Source organism: Cyprinus carpio, chromosome A16, assembly GCF_018340385.1.
Source record: "Cyprinus carpio isolate SPL01 chromosome A16, ASM1834038v1, whole genome shotgun sequence".
NCBI lineage: Eukaryota > Metazoa > Chordata > Actinopteri > Cypriniformes > Cyprinidae > Cyprinus > Cyprinus carpio.
Genome location: NC_056587.1, coordinates 7,691,202 through 7,712,459, shown reverse-complemented (window position 1 = coordinate 7,712,459; position 21,258 = coordinate 7,691,202). Strand labels below are relative to the sequence as shown.

The 21,258-nt window shown below is 35.2% G+C and overlaps 2 protein-coding genes across 3 annotated transcripts in view; both read left to right on the top strand.

The window, feature by feature from the left end:
- LOC109049881 (oxysterol-binding protein-related protein 3-like) overlaps nt 1-7,882 on the top strand; it is a 33,190-nt gene extending 25,308 nt beyond the window's left edge. For both annotated transcript variants that reach the window (XM_042772348.1, XM_042772347.1), the window contains 8 exons: nt 2,579-2,716; nt 2,805-2,868; nt 2,958-3,036; nt 3,246-3,390; nt 3,939-4,083; nt 4,307-4,433; nt 6,712-6,834; nt 6,936-7,882. In XM_042772348.1, the coding sequence (XP_042628282.1) occupies nt 2,579-2,716; nt 2,805-2,868; nt 2,958-3,036; nt 3,246-3,390; nt 3,939-4,083; nt 4,307-4,433; nt 6,712-6,834; nt 6,936-7,032 (918 nt within the window). In that variant the 3' untranslated portion in view covers nt 7,033-7,882. The remainder of the gene's footprint in view (nt 1-2,578; nt 2,717-2,804; nt 2,869-2,957; nt 3,037-3,245; nt 3,391-3,938; nt 4,084-4,306; nt 4,434-6,711; nt 6,835-6,935) is intronic.
- A 3,241-nt stretch (nt 7,883-11,123) lies between these two features.
- On the top strand, nt 11,124-20,938 carry LOC109049852 (gasdermin-E-like). The gene is made up of 10 exons (XM_042772345.1): nt 11,124-11,280; nt 14,892-15,107; nt 16,052-16,244; nt 18,065-18,233; nt 18,393-18,519; nt 18,755-18,871; nt 19,284-19,411; nt 19,543-19,714; nt 19,908-19,981; nt 20,614-20,938. The coding sequence occupies exons 2-10, from the start codon at nt 14,900-14,902 to the stop codon at nt 20,842-20,844; spliced, it is 1,419 nt and encodes a 472-aa protein (XP_042628279.1). The 5' UTR covers nt 11,124-11,280; nt 14,892-14,899; the 3' UTR covers nt 20,845-20,938.
- Nucleotides 20,939-21,258: the final 320 nt, after the last annotated feature.

Genomic DNA, 21,258 nt, shown 5'->3' with positions numbered 1-21,258 from the left:
ATTTGAGCTAATCACACTCAAATAAAAAGAAATGCGAATAGTCAATGCTAGAAATGCCAAGAAAAGTTTTTTGCACATTTTTGGTGCAAATATGAATTCTCAAGAGGCATTCTGACTGCTATTTGTGAATGCAAAGCGTTCTGGTTTCGCTTTATGTTCACATTTGCGTGTCCATACAAAGCTAATATAACAAAACATCACTGAGGAAGAGATGAGAGCTTAAGATCCGCATAAAATAAATAATAAAATAATGCAAGCATGAAAACTACTGTCAAATAGGGCCAAAACTGAAATTCATAACTATTTCTTTATGTGAAATAAATGGTCTCAGGTTTAAATGCACTTCCTTAGAATATCACATGAAAGTGAAGAAATTAGAGAAATATATCCTTATTGCTTAATAATATTCTAATAATATTGTCATGTTCAATTTAAATCCCTATTATGTTACAATAATATAATATTAAAGAAATATCAAATTATGTATAATCAAATATTATAATACTATTTTATATTTTTAAATGATTATATATGATTTAAGTATTGCATATTGTTTACTGTTAGTATTGTGATATTCACACTTTCATATTCTGACTTCAAGTTGGCATTTTATAACAGTTATTATGTTACAATAATATACTTTATTACAGTATTATTTCACAATAATATTATATTAATGGTATATTAACATGACATTGTATATTATATTGTTTGCTATTTATATTGTAAAATTCACAGACACACACACACACACACACACACACACACATCCATGCATTAGACTGTATTAGCCTGATCTGATTGTCTAGGAGTAGAGTGATTCTTTTGAAAGCCTGTCTGATCCAGGCTGAAGATCATGGGATCCACTGTTACTCATGAGAGCATGATTAATGTTCTCCCTGCTTGGAAATGTGCTCTAGTTAGCTGCACTCTACTGTATCCAGTGACACACTGATTGTTACTCTCTTAGTCTCTGAAGGAAAAAAGCAATCCTCTCTCTCAGTTTAAATAATAGCTTTGGCTTTTGAATTTACATTGCACTAATGTCTAGGTCAGTAGCTTCGTGGCTTTCAGTATGATTGCTAATGAAGTTAAATCACAAGAGACAAAGACAGCTGGAATTTAAAGTCAACATATTAAAATTGTTCTGTTTACTTAATGCACATTCTTCGTCTTATTGAGCACCATTCATTACTGCTTGTTATTTCATAGAAGGAATTGTCTTCAGTCAAATAAAAAAAATTCTACACCTCTAAAATGATTTTCAATTTTAGCTGATGTCACATAGGCCAAATTTTCCCTCAGTTGATTGACTAAAGAAAATGTAAAAAAGAAAAAGGTGAACCAGAGCTCCTTGGTCATCACAGTAATTTATTGCCAGGTAAGATGAATATAAGAAAGGTTACAGCAATAATAGCAAATACGTTACTATTGGGATATTTTGAGATGCTCTCGTGGGTAAACTTGACTTTCAGCTTTCATTGGCCTGTCAAAAAGCCTCCGGGTGCTGGAGGTGTTTCAGATGAGCACTCGTCCTCCACAATCAAATGTAAAGTCACATTAAGGTCTAAAACACTTTTCATAATCTAATCTATTCCATATAAATAAATACAAGCCCAGACCATATGTTTTGCTGAATATTTAGTTTCATGCCAAATTATGTAAATAAAATGGGTTGTGAATTCAGTTTCAAATGCCAGACAGATCAGTAACAAAGTCATTTCAACAAAGCCTTAAAGTAACAGTTCACCAAAATATTTTAATTTATTCACCCAAAATGTAGATGAGTTTGTTTCTTCATCAGAACAAATTTGGAGAAATTTAACATTAAATCACTTGCTCACCAGTGGATCCTCTGCAGTGAATGGGTGCCGTCAGAATGAGAGTCACAATAATTCACAATAATTCACAAGTAATCTACATGACTAACGTCTTGTAAAGACGTTTTTAAATTCAAAATGTTGCTTCTGGCTAAAATACAAGTCCTCTATACATAATATTGCTTTCTCCAATCATCTAATCTGAATCCGGAGAGGAATATGCAGGGATCAAGTACTGTTTACAAGCAAAACCAATCTAAAACAGTCCTAAACAAATATGTTGGTGGATTTTGATGTGAGAGGACAACAGGGGATGGACATTTTTACTGGAGGAAGCTTTATTATGGATTATATTTTTGGCCAAAAGTGACGTTTTAAAAGTTTAAAAGCCTTAATGATGGATTTGTTTCTTACAAACATGCAGTTTTTGATTTTACAAGATGTTAGTCGATGGACTGGAGTCGTGTGGATTACTTGTGGATTGTTGTGAATGTTTTATCAGATGTTTGAACTCTTATTCTGACGGCACCCATTCACTGCAGAAGATCCATTGGTGAGCAAGTGATGTAATGCTAAATTTCATCAAATCTGTTCCGATGTGGAAACAAATTAATTTACTGTACATCTTGGATGGCCTGAGGCTGAGTACATTTTTAACAGATTTTCATTTTTGGGTGAACTTACTATCCCTTTAATAAGGAGTCTCATGAAATGGGCAACATACAAAACTAACTAAATGTGCTTTGTTCTGTTTGTAGGTGTACATCGCTACATTTGCTGTGTCCGGCTATGCTTCCAGTTACTACAGAGCGGGAGGAAAACCCTTTAATCCAGTGTTGGGTGAGACCTACGAGTGTGATCGTCCAGACAAAGGCTTTTGTTTTGTGGCGGAGCAGGTAGGACGCTCTGTGTAAGCTGTAATTGTGAGCAGATATGTGAATGTGTGTGTACGGCTCTCACAGCTCCTCTGCTTTCGTCCTCCAGGTCAGCCATCACCCCCCAATTTCTGCATGTCATGCCGAATCTAAAAACTTCATCTTTTGGCAAGGTAATGTCACACCAGGCTTACTGTGTCAGTACAAATCAGCTTACGTCTGCAGATATGACGCTGAGTGTGTTATATGTGACTGATTTTAGACGTGAGGTGGAGGAATAAGTTTTGGGGAAAGTCCATGGAGATTGTACCTGTTGGAAAAATGCACGTGGTTCTCCCTGGGTAAGATTTTGTCTGTTTATTAAATTCACTCACAGGCCAGTCTGCAGTTTTGCGCTCCAGCCATGTCTCAGGTGTTATCCAGCCCAAGCACTAAGACTTATTGTTTTTAACCTACCAGTAATCTCAGAATGACAATATATGGGCCTGGCTGGTACTAGTGAATATTCATTTACGGTAGACACACACTCACACTTTCCTCTCACCATCAGCTTTGGAGATCACTATGAATGGAATAAAGTGACATCATGCATTCACAACATTCTGAGTGGGCAGCGCTGGATCGAGCACTACGGCGAAATCTCCATCAAAAACTCCAACAGTGAAAAATGCCAGTGTAAAGTGACCTTCATCAAGGTCAGCTGCCTCTGCTTTTTGTCCATTTTGAGAACAAACTGAAATGTTTTATTTTCTCATATTCGTAAGGTTTCTTTACACAGTTGTATGGGACCAGTTGTTATTGCGATTCAAATCTGCCATGTTTCACCGTCTAACATCCTTCACACGTGTTGGTCACACGTGACCTAAAACATGTCAGTCAACTCTTCCTGGCCTTTCAGAGTGCACCACATTCTTTAGCATCTAATGAGGGATCTGTGGTGCACATTTGAGATAATTGACACAGCAGACTTCAAGAACAATGGCTGACCCTTTGCTTTACTAAGGGGTTAAGGAAAGACAGACTGACTCTGACATCTGCTGGAGATCTCCTCCATCTAAACCTTGCTGTTAAATAGCAAAGTTCATTATAATGCCACATTAGTGATACCTGGATGGTGAATTAATTCTGTATTATCATTCATTTGCTCAGTATCACTATAATTAACCCAGGTGGTCTCGTTTAAATATGTACACACTTCTTTGTTCAGGAGTGCTCAGATCAAACATGTCTGTGTCCTTCATAGGCAAAGTACTGGAGCTCCAGCATGAACGAGGTGGAGGGAGCAGTCACAGATCACAAAGGGAAAGTCGTGCACAAGCTGTTTGGGAAGTGGCACGAGGGGATGTACTACGGCAGCCCACCCTCTGCTACCTGCATCTGGAGAATGAGTAGGAATCAACACACACACACACACACACACACAGTCTGCCCTCTTTTTTTACATGTGTCACATTTTCCGCTGGCTGATGTTATTTCCCAGATGATACAGTTGCTAGTGCTTAGATGTTCTTTATTCATTTGCCTAATAATTCAGAATGTATTTAAATGAAAAGTTTTTCATCAACCTTTATTTGTTATATTGTTATATTGTATATATGTTTATGTGTACAGATCCCATGCCTCCTGACTATGAGCAGTACTATGGTTTCACTAAGTTTGCTCTGGAGCTCAATGAGCTCGACCCTCTTACCAAAGCACTTCTTCCACCCACAGACAGCAGACTACGGCTCGACCAGAGGTAAAAACTTACATGTGTATTGTTTGGAGTCCAATGAAAGCTTATATAACATAATTGGAACTATTGAACCTAATTAGATTTCATTTAATATTATATATATATATATATATATACATATAATTTTTAACAATCCTAATTAATTTTACTTTTAGCTTTTTATGCATAATATATTTCAAAAGTTGAAAATGAAAATGCTGCTAATAGCAGTTACACTGGACTGTGCTGATAAATGTAATGCTGTTAAACATTTTAAAATTATTCCAGTTGGTGCAACTTTGGCCTAAATACATTTTAATAAACTAAAATTAACAATGATAGAATAAATGAAAACTTTACCAAATTAAAAAATAGAAATAAAACTAAATTAAATATTAAAAACTGTTTTGACCTTGATTTATTATTTGAAACTAGAGTCAGAAATTCCAATGGGAAGCAGATCAATGTAATTTAATATTATTTATATACTATTATAGTATTTATTAATATTTCTAATGTTTTATTTTTTGTTGTATATTTCTCATTTTAAATCTTTTGTTTATATTTTCATTTTAAATTTTAATTTTCGTTTAGGTTTTGGTATTGATGTGCTTTTGTCAATTTATTAGTTTTTGTTTTTCAAAATATTACTATTTAGCTTTAATTAATTTTTAATTCAGTTTTTAGTTTTAGTCATTTTAGTACTTAAACTTTTTTTTCAGTTAGTTGCCAAGACAACATTTCTAACTTTCATGATTTTTCTTTTTTAAAGTTTATCATCTTGATGCAAAATCTAATCCAAGTCAGACGGTCAAGGTGTAACGATATGTAAATTTATTAAAAAGAATATAGAGAACAGAAACCACAAATCATAACTTGGAGATAAAATTCTTGATATGAATAACAATCTTCAAATATAGAAAATGTAAATCCAATGTTAGTATATTTTTAATAACAATCCATTTATGATGGATTGCACCCATCCAGTATTAACCAAACCATTAGTAAAATTGTAAGTAAAACATAAACAGTTATTTGTTTTAAATCAAAAATACCAAAGTATTAAGTATTAAAATATTAAAGTATCAAAATATCAAAGTATCAAAGTATCTGAATTTGAATAAAAACCTGTAAGAGTTCTAAGTCTGAGTAGAAGTTTTTTCGAGTGAAGCCAAAGGGAAAAAAAGGAAGTGAGAGCTGAAGAAAAGAGAGACCAGAGAGTCTCAGAAAGTCAATCCTATACTAATTTGCAGAGTGCATATCTTATATACTACTGTTCCAGACATAAGTCATCATCTGGACTATAATTAATAAAACGATCTTTAAAAATAATCTAGACAGCGTCTCAACTTTGGACCTCTTCCTCTTTTTAGATTCAAAATATCATGCTAATAGTTCTCAGAAATATTGGCACAAAAGAACAATACGTGCAGTTTAACTCCTTATGTAAAGCAGACTCAGCTGACTACGCAGTTAGAAATACTGTGAAATTACATATGAAATATACCACAAAGTTTACCAAAAACATTTTTGAATATAAAAATGAAACCTATTAATATACATGAGACAGATCATTACCATGAAATATTAATTTTTTTACTTTTGAAATGAAGCTTATCATTATGAATAGAACACATTTTGAATACGTGGCTTCAGAGTAAAATACATCTTGGATATGTGGACTTCTCAGAATCTCTCTCATCACGTAGATTTAATTTGCATGTGTGGGCTTCTTAGAAGCTCTCAACACATGGACTAAAACTGAATACGTGGACTTTTTCTCAGAATCCCTGTCACCACGTGGATTTCTTTGAATTTCCACACACCACATCTGCATTTATTTCATTCTATTTTTTTTTCAATGAATAAAAATAATTTTATTAATTTTAATTTTTTTAATTTTAATTAACAATATTGCATCAGATAATATCAATGCCAAAGAAACTATTATCAATACTTTGTAGTTTCAGTATCTCAAAAGAAACTAAAATGTGATTATTAATAATTATATTCCATGAATATTAAGTTATTTGAGTGCACACTAATAACTAGGATCAAATTAATATTGATGAGATGAGCTGTTGCCATTGTAAGTATTTTGCAACTTGCATAACAACGTAAGACGATACTACTGGTATTGTAGAAAAACTATGCTACGAGTAATTTTGACATATGTACAGTAGTTATTCTGACATAAATGAGACCAGACAGAACCTTCAGAGCCACCAGACGATGACATCAATGCATCAGTCATGTTACGCAAGGACCAATTAGTTTGATATGAGACTGTTTGTGTGTGCAGGTTATTGGAGGAAGGGAACGTTGAATCTGCAGAGGTACAGAAGCAGAGGATCGAACAGCTGCAGCGAGAGAGACGCAGAGTCCTGGAGGACAACCACATGACACATCAACCTCGATTCTTCCAGTATGAACGAACTACACTACTTACTGTCTTTTTAGGAAAAATACATTACACAGCCAAATACAGTTAGTTGTTAAAACTGTTTTCTGCTTAATCATCAACAGAAAGTCCAGAGATGACACCTGGGTGAGCAACAACACTTACTGGGAGTTAAGGAAAGATCCTGGATTCAGTAACTTTGACTGTCCGGTCCTCTGGTAACGCAGAGGCAGCCAATATACATCTGTGCTCACTGTTGCCTGCTCTTAACTGTTCCACCTTCGAGAGACAACACTCACCTTGTGAGGTAGGGACTGATAAAGCTGTGAGAGACTGGCGGCTGCAGAATTACAGTCTGATCGTTTCAAATCATTCCTTAATATTTATTATTTAATGTCCCAGCAGTTCATTGCCTTAATATGCTAACATGCAAATGGATCCATTGGAAGTATGAGAAATATGCAATCCTGCACAGTAATTTATTTATTATTTTTTTGGCTGATGTGCATAGTAAGTAGCACAAGAAACCAAGAGAAAAACAGTTGGATTGTGGTCCCTTGTGGCTAAATGTAGTAATGCAGGTGATCACACCTTTAAAAAGATGTATGGAATGTTGTCAGAACAAAACTGCGTTGTCTACCTCTTAAAATCAAAATGTTGAGGAATTTATGATGTATATTAGAATATGAATTTAATACATATAATGCCTTATATAAAATTATATACAAATACTTTGCTAGAACTTTTAATCAAATCCAATGTACCGTCACAAAGTATTGTAATTTTATGACCGCCTTTTGCTCTGAGACACTTGAATGAACAAAATGTTTGAGGTTCTCAGAAATATTTATATTCATTTTAACTTATTCACAAGACTGACAGATGGCTCAACAATATTGAACATGACCATCACACACGTGAGCCTGCCAGTATCTGAAAGCTTCTTCCACACAGTTTGACCTGTAACCTGTGCTCATTTCACTACGCACTACGACGAATGATGTTGGGGGACTTGCGTGTTGATCGCTGCAGCGTTTCCTCTGTCCTTCAATAAAGTCTCATTTTAAAGATGGTTCTTTGTTGTTTTTATTTCAGATCTACACTCTTAAAATTTAAGGTTCTTCATTGGCATCTGTGGTTTCCGTGAAGAACCTTTTACATACATTACATGGTTATTAAAATGTTGACTAAAAGATTGGGGAACCAAAAAAAAACCTTTTGGAAGGATATATCTGAGAAGTTTGGTAGTGCAAGCATTCATGTCTTCATTTGAGTCATCCAGTGAATCTGGGGCACTGAAGATTCAGATTTTGTGGTCTGGGCTTTTTCTATTACAGCAGAAGGTGAATTAGTTTGCGTGTAGACACATCCCAGTCAATGTGAGATCACACTGAGATTGTCATACTGTGATACACACTCATTGTGAACTCAAAATGTTGAGCAGGTTGAGAGGAGGCAGTTCAAATATCGGTCACCGGGCGGACATTCTACCTGTTTCTCAACAATGGATACTGCAGGAATTGTTAGCAAATCACTTGTGCTGTACACTTATCTTCTGGACTCAGTGAGGAACTGTTACACTGGAGAAACGGTGAGCTTGTAAAATAAAACAACGGACCTTTCCCGATCCCACCCACCTCTCTCTCACCCACTTCACTTCCTGTCGACCTACTGTCCTATCTAAATAAAAGGCATAAAATACCAAAAAAAAGCCAGAAATATCCCTCAGGAATGTTATAACTGAAGCAGAAATGTGTGTGCTTCATGTGTGAAAACTCACTGGTTCTCATATATAAAGAGCGCACATCTGAGCTTCAGTTTTACATGAAATTGTTAGTAAAAAGTATTTTGTTTAAAAAAAATGTAATCAAGTAAAACTGACATGTAGTCAGTTTAAATTGTACTTCAATAAAGCACAAATCCTCCCAAATAATACTTAAGTACAGTAATCAAGTAAAATTACTCAGGTGATTTACACCCCTGGTGCAGTTTGACCTCATGTTGTGACAACCGTCTGAGTGCGCTGTGAGGTTACACCTTTAGCTCCCTGTGACCTCACATTGTGACCACATCATGAGTACTAGGAGCTCATGGTGAGATCAGATAGTTGACTTGGACTGTCCCTAAGCAGATATTTATGTAGGGTTTTTTTTTTAGTTGACTTTTATAGTGGTTAACAAACAGTATTTCCTGCTGTCATATGCAGAATTTTTCTTCACAGTTTGATTCTTGCGAGCAGTATTGAGAAAAATAAATAGTGGGGCTAATTCTATAACCAAATAAATAATGCACAAACCTTTTTGTAGACCAAACCGCACCATAGTAAATATATATTTACTGGAGAAAGTTTATTTTAACAGGGTAAATGGAGTCATGGTATTTTAATGAATTGGATCAAAAGGTTTTCACACTAATGAGTTAGATTTTTTTTTAAACTTATTTTAAATTAGCTTCACTTATTTAAAGCTCACCAGGCTTTCGTTAAAAGAGGTTGCATAAACTGCTTCCTGTCTAAAGTTTGTCATAGGACTTCTGGAAGAATGTTTTGTGGACAAATTAGTCAAAATAGTACTTTTGGGTTAAATTAATAAAAAGCATTTAATATTAGGATTCTGTCAGTATGCTTTGGAGTCACTTTGCTACTTCTGGACCTTGGCTGCATTTCCCAATAGCATCATAAACTTCATAAAATATTGTAGAAACCATTAGAACCATTTGGTCTACATGTACAATATACTTAGGTTAATAATGCTTTTGGGAAACGTAGCCCAGGATGATTTAATCTCTGAATTCTGTGTAATACCACAGAAAATGTAATTGTACTGAAGCTCCACAGAAAAAGTGAGTCTTGCAGCAAGACAATCACCCAAAACACAAGCGTATTGATTGATGGTCAAAATTGTGAAACAGAAGAAATAAAATGCTTTGGAATGTCAAGGTCCTGACCTTATAGCAATGTTGTGAACTGATCTGAAGATTAAAAGTTTGATGTATGACTGTAGCAATAATCAGTATGACTGATAAATATGATGATTGTTTCAGTGATTGTTCCAATATTGAATGTTTCAATACAGACTGTGAGTCTCAGGTGTTTTCCAGTGAGCAGTACCAGTGAACTATTGAACTATGAATGGTTTCCACAATATGGCAGGTACAACACAAACAAGTTTGATGTATGTCCATGGGTACGCTTCCAACCAATAGGAGACGGCGGAATAAAAGTTATTTTAAAAATGGCCGATCTGGCCAGATTTCACAATTTAAAAAAATACGCCAGGAGGACTATTAATTAATTGTGACCAACCAGACAAGTGAAACCAATAAATAACAATAATAATAATAAAAAAAAAAAAAAACAGATTACCAATTTTCGGTTAAAAAGACTGAGAAGAATAAGGTATAAGTAAGGACGCCCGGTCAGACAAAGACTCAGATGCAGTGTCTGTCGTCTTGGCCTGGTTATAACTGGTCAGCAGGCTGGTTTAAGAGGAGTTTTGACCACTTCTTTACTGGTCAGGCTGGGAGACCAGTTGGAACAACCAGCTTGACCAGCCTAGCCAGGCTAGGAGACCAGCTAAAACCACCTACTTCCAGCTTAAACCAGCTAAGACCAGCCAACCAGCTTAAGATGGTATTAACCGGGTTTTTTTTTGTTGTTGATGTTTTTTATTTTTCATCAGGGGAATCACATTAGATACTGAAGGCAAAGATCTACATTACATTTTCCAAGCCATTTACTGTAGGGTCATGTTGCTATATTAATTAAATTAATTGTATTTTTCAGCTGCATTCTCTTAGTAGAGAAGAAGATCTGATCCCACTGGACAGTAGATTTTTCCCCCTACAAGAAAGATTTATTTATTTATTTGTGAGAAACATTTATCAGCTTTAATTCAGATTCTTGTGTTGTTGTTCAACCATGACTTTTGCATAACCGGTTAGTGATAATGACTAATTATCTCTCCTCTCCAGACTGCACCTCCCTGCCGTGAGCCACACCAGATACTCTGATACTCTCTTTTACATAGAAATAGATAAATAAATGTTAAATATTTGACAGTAATTATGTAGTTATTGGAAGAAAGTTGGGATTTGATTCCCAAAAAGACAAGGTTGTTTTAACAACCCGCTACAAAGTATGTTAGATTGAACGATATGGTTTAAGTTAAAGATATGGTGTGACCAAATTCAATTATTTTTTATGATACACACTTAAGTATATATCGTATGATAAAACTTTGAAATCTCTCAGTGACTTTGTAAACAACTTGCACATGCTCTGCCTCTCGATAGATAAAAACCGAACTGTTGATTGACAACATGTGCAGCGAATGAAAAGTTCTTCGTTTGGAAGTGAGCCAATGAAATGTGTGGGGGCGGGGCTAAGCAGTAACCTCGGAGTACTCTGTGCATTTCTTCGATGATCTGCGATAGAATGTCTTCAGTCTCGAGCGACAAAAGCAGACGGCGGTAAGCGAGAGATATTTACAAGTTTTCTGTTGTTTGAAATTTGTATTGGTTACTGTAACATTAACTTAGTGCACTTCTGTTAAAACTGTTATATTAAGAAGAGAAGGGAGGATTACAATGGGTGATTCTGTCGCTACATTGTACCTTGCTGTATTATGGTACACAGGACTTCTTCAGTGTCACAGTGTCAGTGTAATACTAAATTATGTATAGGTATAGAGTTAGCTATTTATAACTATGGAACTATACATCATAATATTGTTGTCACTATACAAATACGGTAATTTGAATAAATTTGTCGCAGTCAGGAAACGTGTTATATATTTCACAACTCTACTTAGTGTTCTGAAATGAAGTATAACTGTTATGCCCTTAGATGAAATAAGTCATTTTTTTTTTCATATGATGCTGGATAAGATTTTATTCTTTATTATATTTATCTTTCTGTGCTGCCATTTTGGCCAGGACTCCTTTGGTAGAAGAGATTTATAATATTAATAAAAGAAAATTAATGAAGTCCTCCATTCACCTATACCCCTAATCCCGATATAGGCTACTTCATTATTAAACACTTGTTATCTACATTATTTCCACTTTTAGAATATTTTTTAGATTGAAAGTAAATGTCTTTCTGATTTGATATGTGATGGGAAAAAGGAGAAGAGCGAGTCTGGTAAAATGCGGACTTGAACTTGTGTCGATCGCGTCAAAATGCTACTTTTATGTGCCTTACTGTTACCTGGAGCGTGTCATTTTTAATTTTGTGTGACCTAACCAGATATTTGTGACCGTAATTAGTGTGAATAGCCTGTATGTCAAAAAGGTTGGTTATTTATGCTTAAAGGCATATGTACGTTTTCGCCGCTAGAGGGCGCATAAAAAATAATAAAAAAGGCGTAGTTTGATGACACCGTGACTGGAGTTGTGTCACTTATTTCTCTGGATTTAAACATTCTTCGAAACATTTGGGATAATGTAAGTACACAAGTCAGCAAAATATATAACACTGTTCTACTGGTTTTTAGATATTTGAATAAAAAAATCTTGCATATTGTGCCTTTAATGTAAACACTCTTGCACCGTGAAATGGGGTGATTTATAATGTATTGTACCGTAGAAACTTCAAGCGTTTGTGGAAATATATTGGATATCAAAATTGAGTTTTTGTTAGATCAGACCCTGCATTAAATCCCTCGGCTCATTCAACTGTTACAGCTTAAAAAGAAGAAGCGCCGTATTTATTAACTCTTTCCCCACCAGCGTTTTTGAAAAACGTTGCCAGCCACCACCAGCGATTTTGATGGTTTTCACTAAAATTCGATGGCCTACAGTATATTTTGCTGTGTGAATATTTGTATATGCAATACACCAAAATACAGATCAAAGCCTCTACTTTTAAACAGTGTTTTAAAAATCTGTTTTATTCTAGCTTAAAGCATTCTTTTTTTATCAACACTTGAATATAGGTAGGTTTCATAAAAATGTATAATTTTGAGCACAAAGGTGAGAAAATCACATTTTTATCAGAAACTACATCTGGATAATATTCAGTACGATTATCAAAGCATAAATCCAGTAAATCGCTTCCATCAACACCTCCAAAGCTTGCACAGCCATATACCACTTCCCGGATCATCATTTTACTCCATAACATTATGCAGTTTTCATTCATGTGCTGTCTATTGCAGATGATCGCATTATTTATCATATGCATCTGTTTACATAAGAGATCGCTAGTTTTTCCGTCCTGTACACGTGTGTTTTTGTTCTGGAGGTTTTGTACTCATTCAGAAGATGTGTAATAGCGCCCCCGAGTGTATAACAGTGAAAACACGGAAAGCCGTAAAAAATCGTCAATGGCGGGGAAGCGTTGTCTTCTAAATGACGAGATAACTCATCAGTGGCGGGGAAAGAGTTAAAGAGGAGCTCACTTGTTAAAAAGTAGCAAAATTTTTTATTTTAAGGTGTCCTTCCAGTGCAATTATACATTTAAGTACTGAGTAATATTAATTATCACAAACTATGGGTTAATTTAATGTAATTATGCATAATTTTCCTTTTATTACTGTAGTAAGTACATGTAAAGAGAAACAAGGACACTTTAAAATAGTGTTAACCTAATATTCAAGTAAAATTCAAAAAAACCATACTCAAAAAAAACTTCCATTACAATATGATACTTTATCAATAGTTATTATTTTTAAAAGTATTATATCAATTACATAAAAAGATAAATTATCTGATCTGGGTAGTAATTTATAAGATATAATCTGGATTACGTAATAAGATTCCAAAAATGAATGTATACTTGTAATTAGATTGAATTACATTTTAAAATACTCATAATCAGATTACAGTTGTTTTTATTGATTATATATTATTCACACAATAGCAATAAATTATTCATAATTTATTAATTCTCCCTAATTCCTCTTTTAAAATTTTTACTAAAAACTTTCTAAAATAGCCTATATTCATTCAGAAAGCCTTCCAGTTGTGTGGACATTCACACAGAGATCAGTCACTAGTCAGGTGGCTACACAGCACTTGACCGCTGGATTTACAAAAAACAAGTGAGAAAAATTGAGAAGTGAAAGTGACGTGACATGTGGCCAAGTATTGTGACCCATACTCAGAATGCGTGCTCTGTATTTAACCCATCCAAAGTGCACACACACAGCAGTGAACACACACACACACCGTGAACACACACCCGGAGCAGTGGGCAGCCATTTATGCTGCAGCACCCGGGGAGCAGTTGGGGGTTTGGTGCCTTGCTCAAGGGCACCTCAGTCGTGGTATTGCCGACCCGAGACTCGAACCCACAACCTTAGGGCTAGGAGTCAAACTCTCTAACCATAGGCCACGACTTCCCCCATTGCAACTACTGAACACATTAATTTTTATTTGAATTATCACTTATTTAACCATGTATTATAGCTTTGGAAGGCTTTTGTCTTTCAAACACATTAAAATGCACACATTCACGTTATTTCTTATTTACATGTAATGCAGGCATTCCCAAACTTTTTTGTCATCTGAACCTATTTTACCTAATATATTTACTTGAAGTACCCCTGAGATTTTAATATTTTTAAGTATTTTAATAATGATCACATTTACGTGTTCATCGTTCTCTGACGTTGGTTAATGTTCACATGACATGCAGGTAAACAAATAAAATATTACACTTTCTTTAGTAAGTGTTTTATTTTGATTCATGTTATTTTAAAAGGACTTTTTAATTGTACTTTTTTATGATTCAATTAATTATTAGCTTTTCATTAAACTCACAAACCCCCTGAAGTTCCTTTACGAACAAATTTATTTTCTTTTTATATCAATATGGTACAAGATTATCCTATTTAAACCAATGTGATAAAGTTAAGTCAAAAGTAATCTAAAAGTAATCAAAATGTATTACCTGATTATATTACCTAAAATGTGTAATTTAATGGATTACGTTACTAACAACAATTTTTATCATGTAATTTGGAATCAGTAACGGACTACAATTTGAAAGTGATCTTCCCAGCTCTGACAGTGATAGGAGTAAATTTCTTTCAAATGAAATACACTTACGACAGTTTTGTGCTTTTTCTTCCTGTCAGCATTAAAGATGTTTGCGAAAGCCACTAAGAACCTGCTCACTGAGATCGACACTGAAGGTTCCCTGATTCCAGTGTCCCGCCTAAATGACTCCGATGGTCTGGCTCCTCTGGCCCTGGTCATCAAGCGTAACCGCTACTGGTTTTGGCAACAGTCCAAGTACCTGCCATCAGACTTCGAACTAAATGATGTTCTTGTTGGAGATCCCATAAATCCAGGTACAGTGTCTTTTCTGTCAATCTGAACTGAAAAGCATATGGTCTATAAAAGCTTGAAATTATCAATAATCCTCCTGTGAAAAATAAGTACACTTAAGAATAATTAAAAAAAAAAACAAAGTATTAAGTGTGGAAAAATACACTTAAAAAAGAATGTCTTTAAGTGTGAACAAAATGTGACATTTTCTGATGTTAATTGTACTTAAATAGAAATGTGAATGTGTATATTTCTATTAAATTCAGTTAGCTGAACTCTAGAGTGCTTTTATGACCCACTTAAGTACATCTTTATTTGTGATTTCATAATTCTGTTGTCTTTGAAATAGATTAACGGTAAACTAAAATATACTTTAATATCATTTCTATTGAGACTTTTATGTCAAGTTTTTAAATATATTTGTAATTACACATTTGTAATGATGAAGCTGCAGTTTATTACAAAAGTACAATTAGTAAAATATCTTAACTTTAAATATAATATTGAATAAAACACTACAGTTGATATTAAAGTACATGCGATTTAATGTTAGTCAACACATAAAACAGCACAACAAAAGATATTAAAATGATACTAAAAATAAAACTATAAAATAATACATTTATATTATTTCAAAGTGCACTTTAAAAGTGTACTTAAGTGTGTTAAGAAACATGTTCTCTTTAAGTACAATTAAGTGTCCTTTTATTTCAGAATATTATATTATCCGCACAGTTTTTTAAAAAAAAAAATATATATACTTTTATGTTTTGAAGTACACTACAAGTGCACATTTCATTCAGTTAAGCACATTTCTTGTTCTCAAGGGACTGAAGTATCATGTTCTCTACGTGAAAATTGTTCCCAAAATGGTTTGTGTGTGTAACTATTTAAAATCAGGTGGTATTGTGTTTAACAAGGTGTTATGTGTTCGGGAGAGCTGATGTATGTTTTTTTTTGTCAACAGTTGTGGTTGAAACAGACTTTTTGACCTATAATAGCAAAGTTGTGGATAACAAAAGTGGAAGTGCTGCAGCAGAACTTGGGGCGGGGGCTGTTAATGTAGGTGGGTGCGGCTCCAGGAAACTTCAGTCATCGTTTGGAAACCTAAAGAAAGAGGAGGTGGATATCCAGAAGCTCTTACAGGATTCCAGATCTAGGTGAGGGACTGACCACATGATTGTGTTTAGAGCTGCTGTCTTCACAAGCTTGGTCTGATATAAGGGGCTGTTGTGACATGGAATGTGGTTTAAATACAAGTGAATCTCACCTGTAGTGACAGATAGTGACAGTAGTGAATGCAAATAAGGAAATGAAAGTACATGGCTTGTTTTTTGTGCTTAAAATTCATGTTATATTTCTGATTTAGTCCTCCCTTCCCTTTTTCATTTGCCCTTGATCACAAACTGAAATTTAAGGCTGAAGTTGTCTAAGGAATATGCTTTGCTTTTTTAAGTATGCTTGATTGTAATATCACATTAATATATGAAGCAATTATGTGAAATTTAGAGTCCAGAATTATGCGAGTCTAGTTTAAAGGGGAAAAAGGTTTTAAAAAACAGATTTTTTTAAATTAATGTTTCAAAAATAATGAATAAGTAATAAAGACTGTGGAAGCCCATTTCCTCAAAGAGAGACAAAAAAGGTAATTGTGACTTTTTATCTCAAAATTCTTACTTCCCTTCTTCCGAGTGTATATCTCAGAATTCTTACTTTCTTGCAATTCTGAGAAATTCAGAATTGCGAGATATAAACTCAGAACTCAGCCTTTTTCCCTTGCAAATTCGAGTTTACATCTCACAATTCAGAATTTATATACTGCAATTCTGACTACTTTTATCAGAAGTGTGAGATATAAACTCGCAATTGCAAGTTATGAAGTCACAATTCTGAGAAAAAAACTTGCAATTGCGAGGAAAAGGTCTGAGCTAAAAAGTCGCAATTAGCTTTTTAAAATTCGGTGACCGGCCGATCAGTCTCACTTCTTTCTGATTTCTAGCCGATCCGTTCTGTTACCAGTGGCACAGGCTATAACATAACGTCAGCCACGCCTTCTCGCTCTCACATGCGTCTCATTCCCTCCGGTTAAATGGTGCTTGTATTGCACATTATTTTAGTCATTCCCGCAGGTTTCGCGCTTACACCAAAAGCTTGCGCACCACCACTGATCTATATTAGTGGAGCATTAAGCATTAATTGTATTTAATTTTTACAACGAAGACTACAGAAATTACCTTTGATAAAAATTTACATTTGATAACTTTAATTTCTGTAGTATTTCTTACCTGAATACAAATTTACTTGACCTGAAAAACTTAGTTTCATAGCTCTCTTTATTCTATTGCATTTATTTGTGCTTTTGTTTGCAATTTTTTTGTTTGTTCTTATTTTATTACTGATTTTTACTTTTTTTTTTTTTTTTTTTTTTTTATTTGCATTGAAGAAAAGTAGATTTTTGTTTGTATATGCTGTCAATTATTTCTCTTAGGGAAAAAAAATCGGAATCTGCAAAAATCGGTATCGGCAGATCACACTAACAAAAAAATCGGAAATCAGAATCGGCCAAGAAAATTGCAGTCGTGCATCTCTAATTTCTATGTCCACGTGTAAAGAATTTTTTCTTTCATTTTCTTCAATGTCCTCATTTGTCATTGATCATATATCTAAAACTCCTTCAGTGAAATTTGTGTTCCTGCACTTTAACTGTTTTGTCATGTGACCCAAAAACTAAATTAATTGGCTTGTTTTTTTTTTAAAGTCAAAATGTCTAAATCATCCTGACGACACCAACAGGACAAAAATTGAAGATAGATAGATCTCTTCAACCGTTTCTTTTTTAAATTGGTCCAGGTGTATTGATGTAGATGAAAAGTTCTAGACAATAATACCTTGAGACACCTGCCACGTGTAGATGAATGCATTTTTGACAATAAAGCCATGTGACACACTAGTCACACTTGAAAGTCTGCTGTGGTTGCAGAGTTCTGGACCTGAAGCACTCTCTGATCCAGCAGACTCGGGAGATGCAGGGCGAGGTGCTGACGCTAGTGAAGGAGCGAATCATCACCACTCAGCCCTGCAACATCACTGAGGATCTTCAGAAAGGTGGTACCTGCACTGGAATGTTTGGGTTCAATAAAACACTGAAGGTGGGGCTTTTGTGATCACACATTCTTCTCTTCCTGATGACACAGTCTTGGATGTATCATCATCCAGTAACCACATTCCAGAGGGACGTGTCCGGTCCTGCCTCTCGTCTCCTCTCCTCCTAATACAAATGGTCCTGTCCATCTCTTGTTTCTCTGCAGGTGTCAGTCAATGATAAAGCAAAGCCTTTTGCCGAGTATGACACTAACGTGTCTATCAACATCCCCCCCAAAACCACCATTGCGTACAGCGTGATTGAACTAGAAGTTGCTCACACTGGACACTACGGTAAATCATTTCTGCTAAATCTTTCATTGGAAGTTTTGTACCAATTACATTCCAGATCAGCATTTCTCAACAGTTTTTGCTTAAGGAACCAGATTTACTTTGAACAAGTTTTCTAGCACACTACCAACACATTACCAAAACAGTTTATCATACAGAAGTTTAGAAAAATGTCCTCAAACATTATGGAAATGGTGATTCTAGAGGGCCAAACAAGCTGTATGATTGATTTTGCCAGAACTTTGCCTGCTCCCAAATGTTAAGGGCGGTTTTGAAGCTGACGGGCCAGTGAAGGTGAAGCAAGCAAGCACAGTTAGTGCTGCACCAGTGAAAACAACCAACAAACTGCAGAAAGGTATCATCACAGTAGCTTCTCTAACCGTCTTTAATTGAAAACATTATTTTTATTTTTTACAAAAAAATGCATTATTCTTTCTCAGAGTAATTATTCAAAGTCAATTTCCCGAAAAGTGTAAAAACTATTCATCTGTGACACATCGCAGCTAGCCCAACATGGCAACCTTGGTTCAGCCATTGATGTGACAAAAGAAGTACCTACTTAGAGTATGCGATTTTGGATGCAACCGGTGACTGATGGGGGAGTGTTGGAGAGAGTTTGTGACACTTTTTAAAAAAAACAAAACGTTTTATTATTTGTATATTGATCTAATGGAGTTTGAGTAAGGACAGTTGGTTAATACTATAGAGTTTATTTTATTTCCATAAAAAATGCTTTAATAAAGATGATTTACTTTCTCTCTCTTTAGATCTGGAAGGCCTCCAAGGACAGTTTGCAGTTCTCTCTAAACTCCCACCCAGCACACGCGCCTCATTATTCCAGCAGATCTCTCTGCTCCTGCAGGACAGCGCAGCCATCAGCAAGCTGGAGGACGCAGTGAGTGAGCCGGGGGAATCTTACATCAGATGTTTGTTTGTTTTTTTGAAACAGTAGGAATGATTCTACAATACATCTCTAGATGTATGAAAAAAAACTCAAAATTAGTTTGACTTGTTCATCCCTCTCAGTTAGAGGACCTGTGTAATGGGACACAGCCTGATCCCAGGACATTAGAGAAGGTGCCTGCTCTGAAGGCCACACTGGAGCTTGTACAGAAGACTACTGATACAAAGCCCTCTGGAAAGCAGCTAAAACCCAGCGCTCTGACTGCCACCCATCTGCTCATCAGCTCCTTAGATGGTGAGTTCAGTTCAGGTGAAAGCATTCTGATGAATAAAGGTGATAGATGGAGTTGTATGTTATTATCTGGTTATAAAAGCAATCAGTAATTTTACTTTCTAAGCATTATTGTCAGCCACAAGGCCAGAGTCATTGTCATACACCTGCAGTCAAACTGACCCTCGTTCTTATAAACAATCATGTGTTCACGTAGAGATGAAGGCCTCTGCTCTGTTTGAGCTCAAATCCTGCTACAGCCGCACAACCCTGCAAGCTCTGAATTATCTTGTAAGTATCTTCATATCAAGTAACAGTACTTAGAATTAATAACTGTTTTTCCATCAAAACATGAATACCACATGTAATAAATTTGGTCTGTTTAATAGAAGTATACAGTCATGATGCCATTTTATAGACTTTCTTGCTGTAATTTCCTGTTTGGGGGTTGGATTTATGAGTAAAAATGTGACCCGTGCTGGCAAAATGAGTCGGAATGCGCACGGTCTAATATTGAGCTACAGGCAAAAGAAGTGAAAAATGTCAGTTTGGGCTAAAATTAGTTCATTAAGCCCTCTTCTAGTGATCCTAATGCTTCAATAGGTACAATATTTGGTGCTTCTAGCACAGTTGGCCACCTTAGCTAATCTTCAAGGACATTTCAACAAGACACACACAAGTTGTGTAGTGATAATGACAGTATATGTTTTGTTGGCAAGCTTTGTAAAAGTTAAGTTGCATTAACTACAGGCCTCAATTTATAAATAATAAATCCAGAGCCATCATTATAACCAACTCAGTAGCAAGTTACTTGAGCATGCTAATTATCTTTTGGCTTGCAGGACAACAAACTGAGCAGCTCTTTACATGTAAGCAACAGAGCTTCATTTCTATGTCTATATGATGTGTCCATTGTCCTGCAGGTGAAAAATATGACTTTAAATACAAAGTCCTCTCTGAAAGATCCTGCTCTGGCTGCGTTAACCGATGAGAAGGTTTTCAAGAAGATTACATCACTCTTTGCTTCCTGTAACGTGACACTGCTTAAGGAGAACGATTCACTTGTTACAAAAATCAGCGACCCAGAGGATCGCAGTCCCCTCATGCTGTGCATTGCAGTTCAAGGCTTGGCATCTCTAGCGCCCCCTGTCTGAATGGAGTACAACAGCAAAGCCAAAATACCTGCTGTAAGCTGAGGACCAAAGGACAATAAAGCCTGTGGGGGGACAATCTACAAACTGGGACAAACAAAATAAATAAATGAATATAAAAGGATCCTTAAGTGGCTTTTCAGCCACTTATAATGTTTGAGGACATTTTTTTTTTTTTTTTTATACATGATATCATAGTGAAAACAGTAATAATTTGGAAATTGTCTTCAAATATTTGTAATAAATTGTATAGTTTTTTTTTTTTTAAGTACTTCTGTACTATCAAACGTTTTAAAGTGGAAATATACTCTTGTGAAAATGCACAATAGATTGTTTACATCATATTTTGTCCATTTTTGTATTTTCCTGAACACAATTTCCTGCCATCCAATCTTTATGCACACCAGAAAAAAAAAA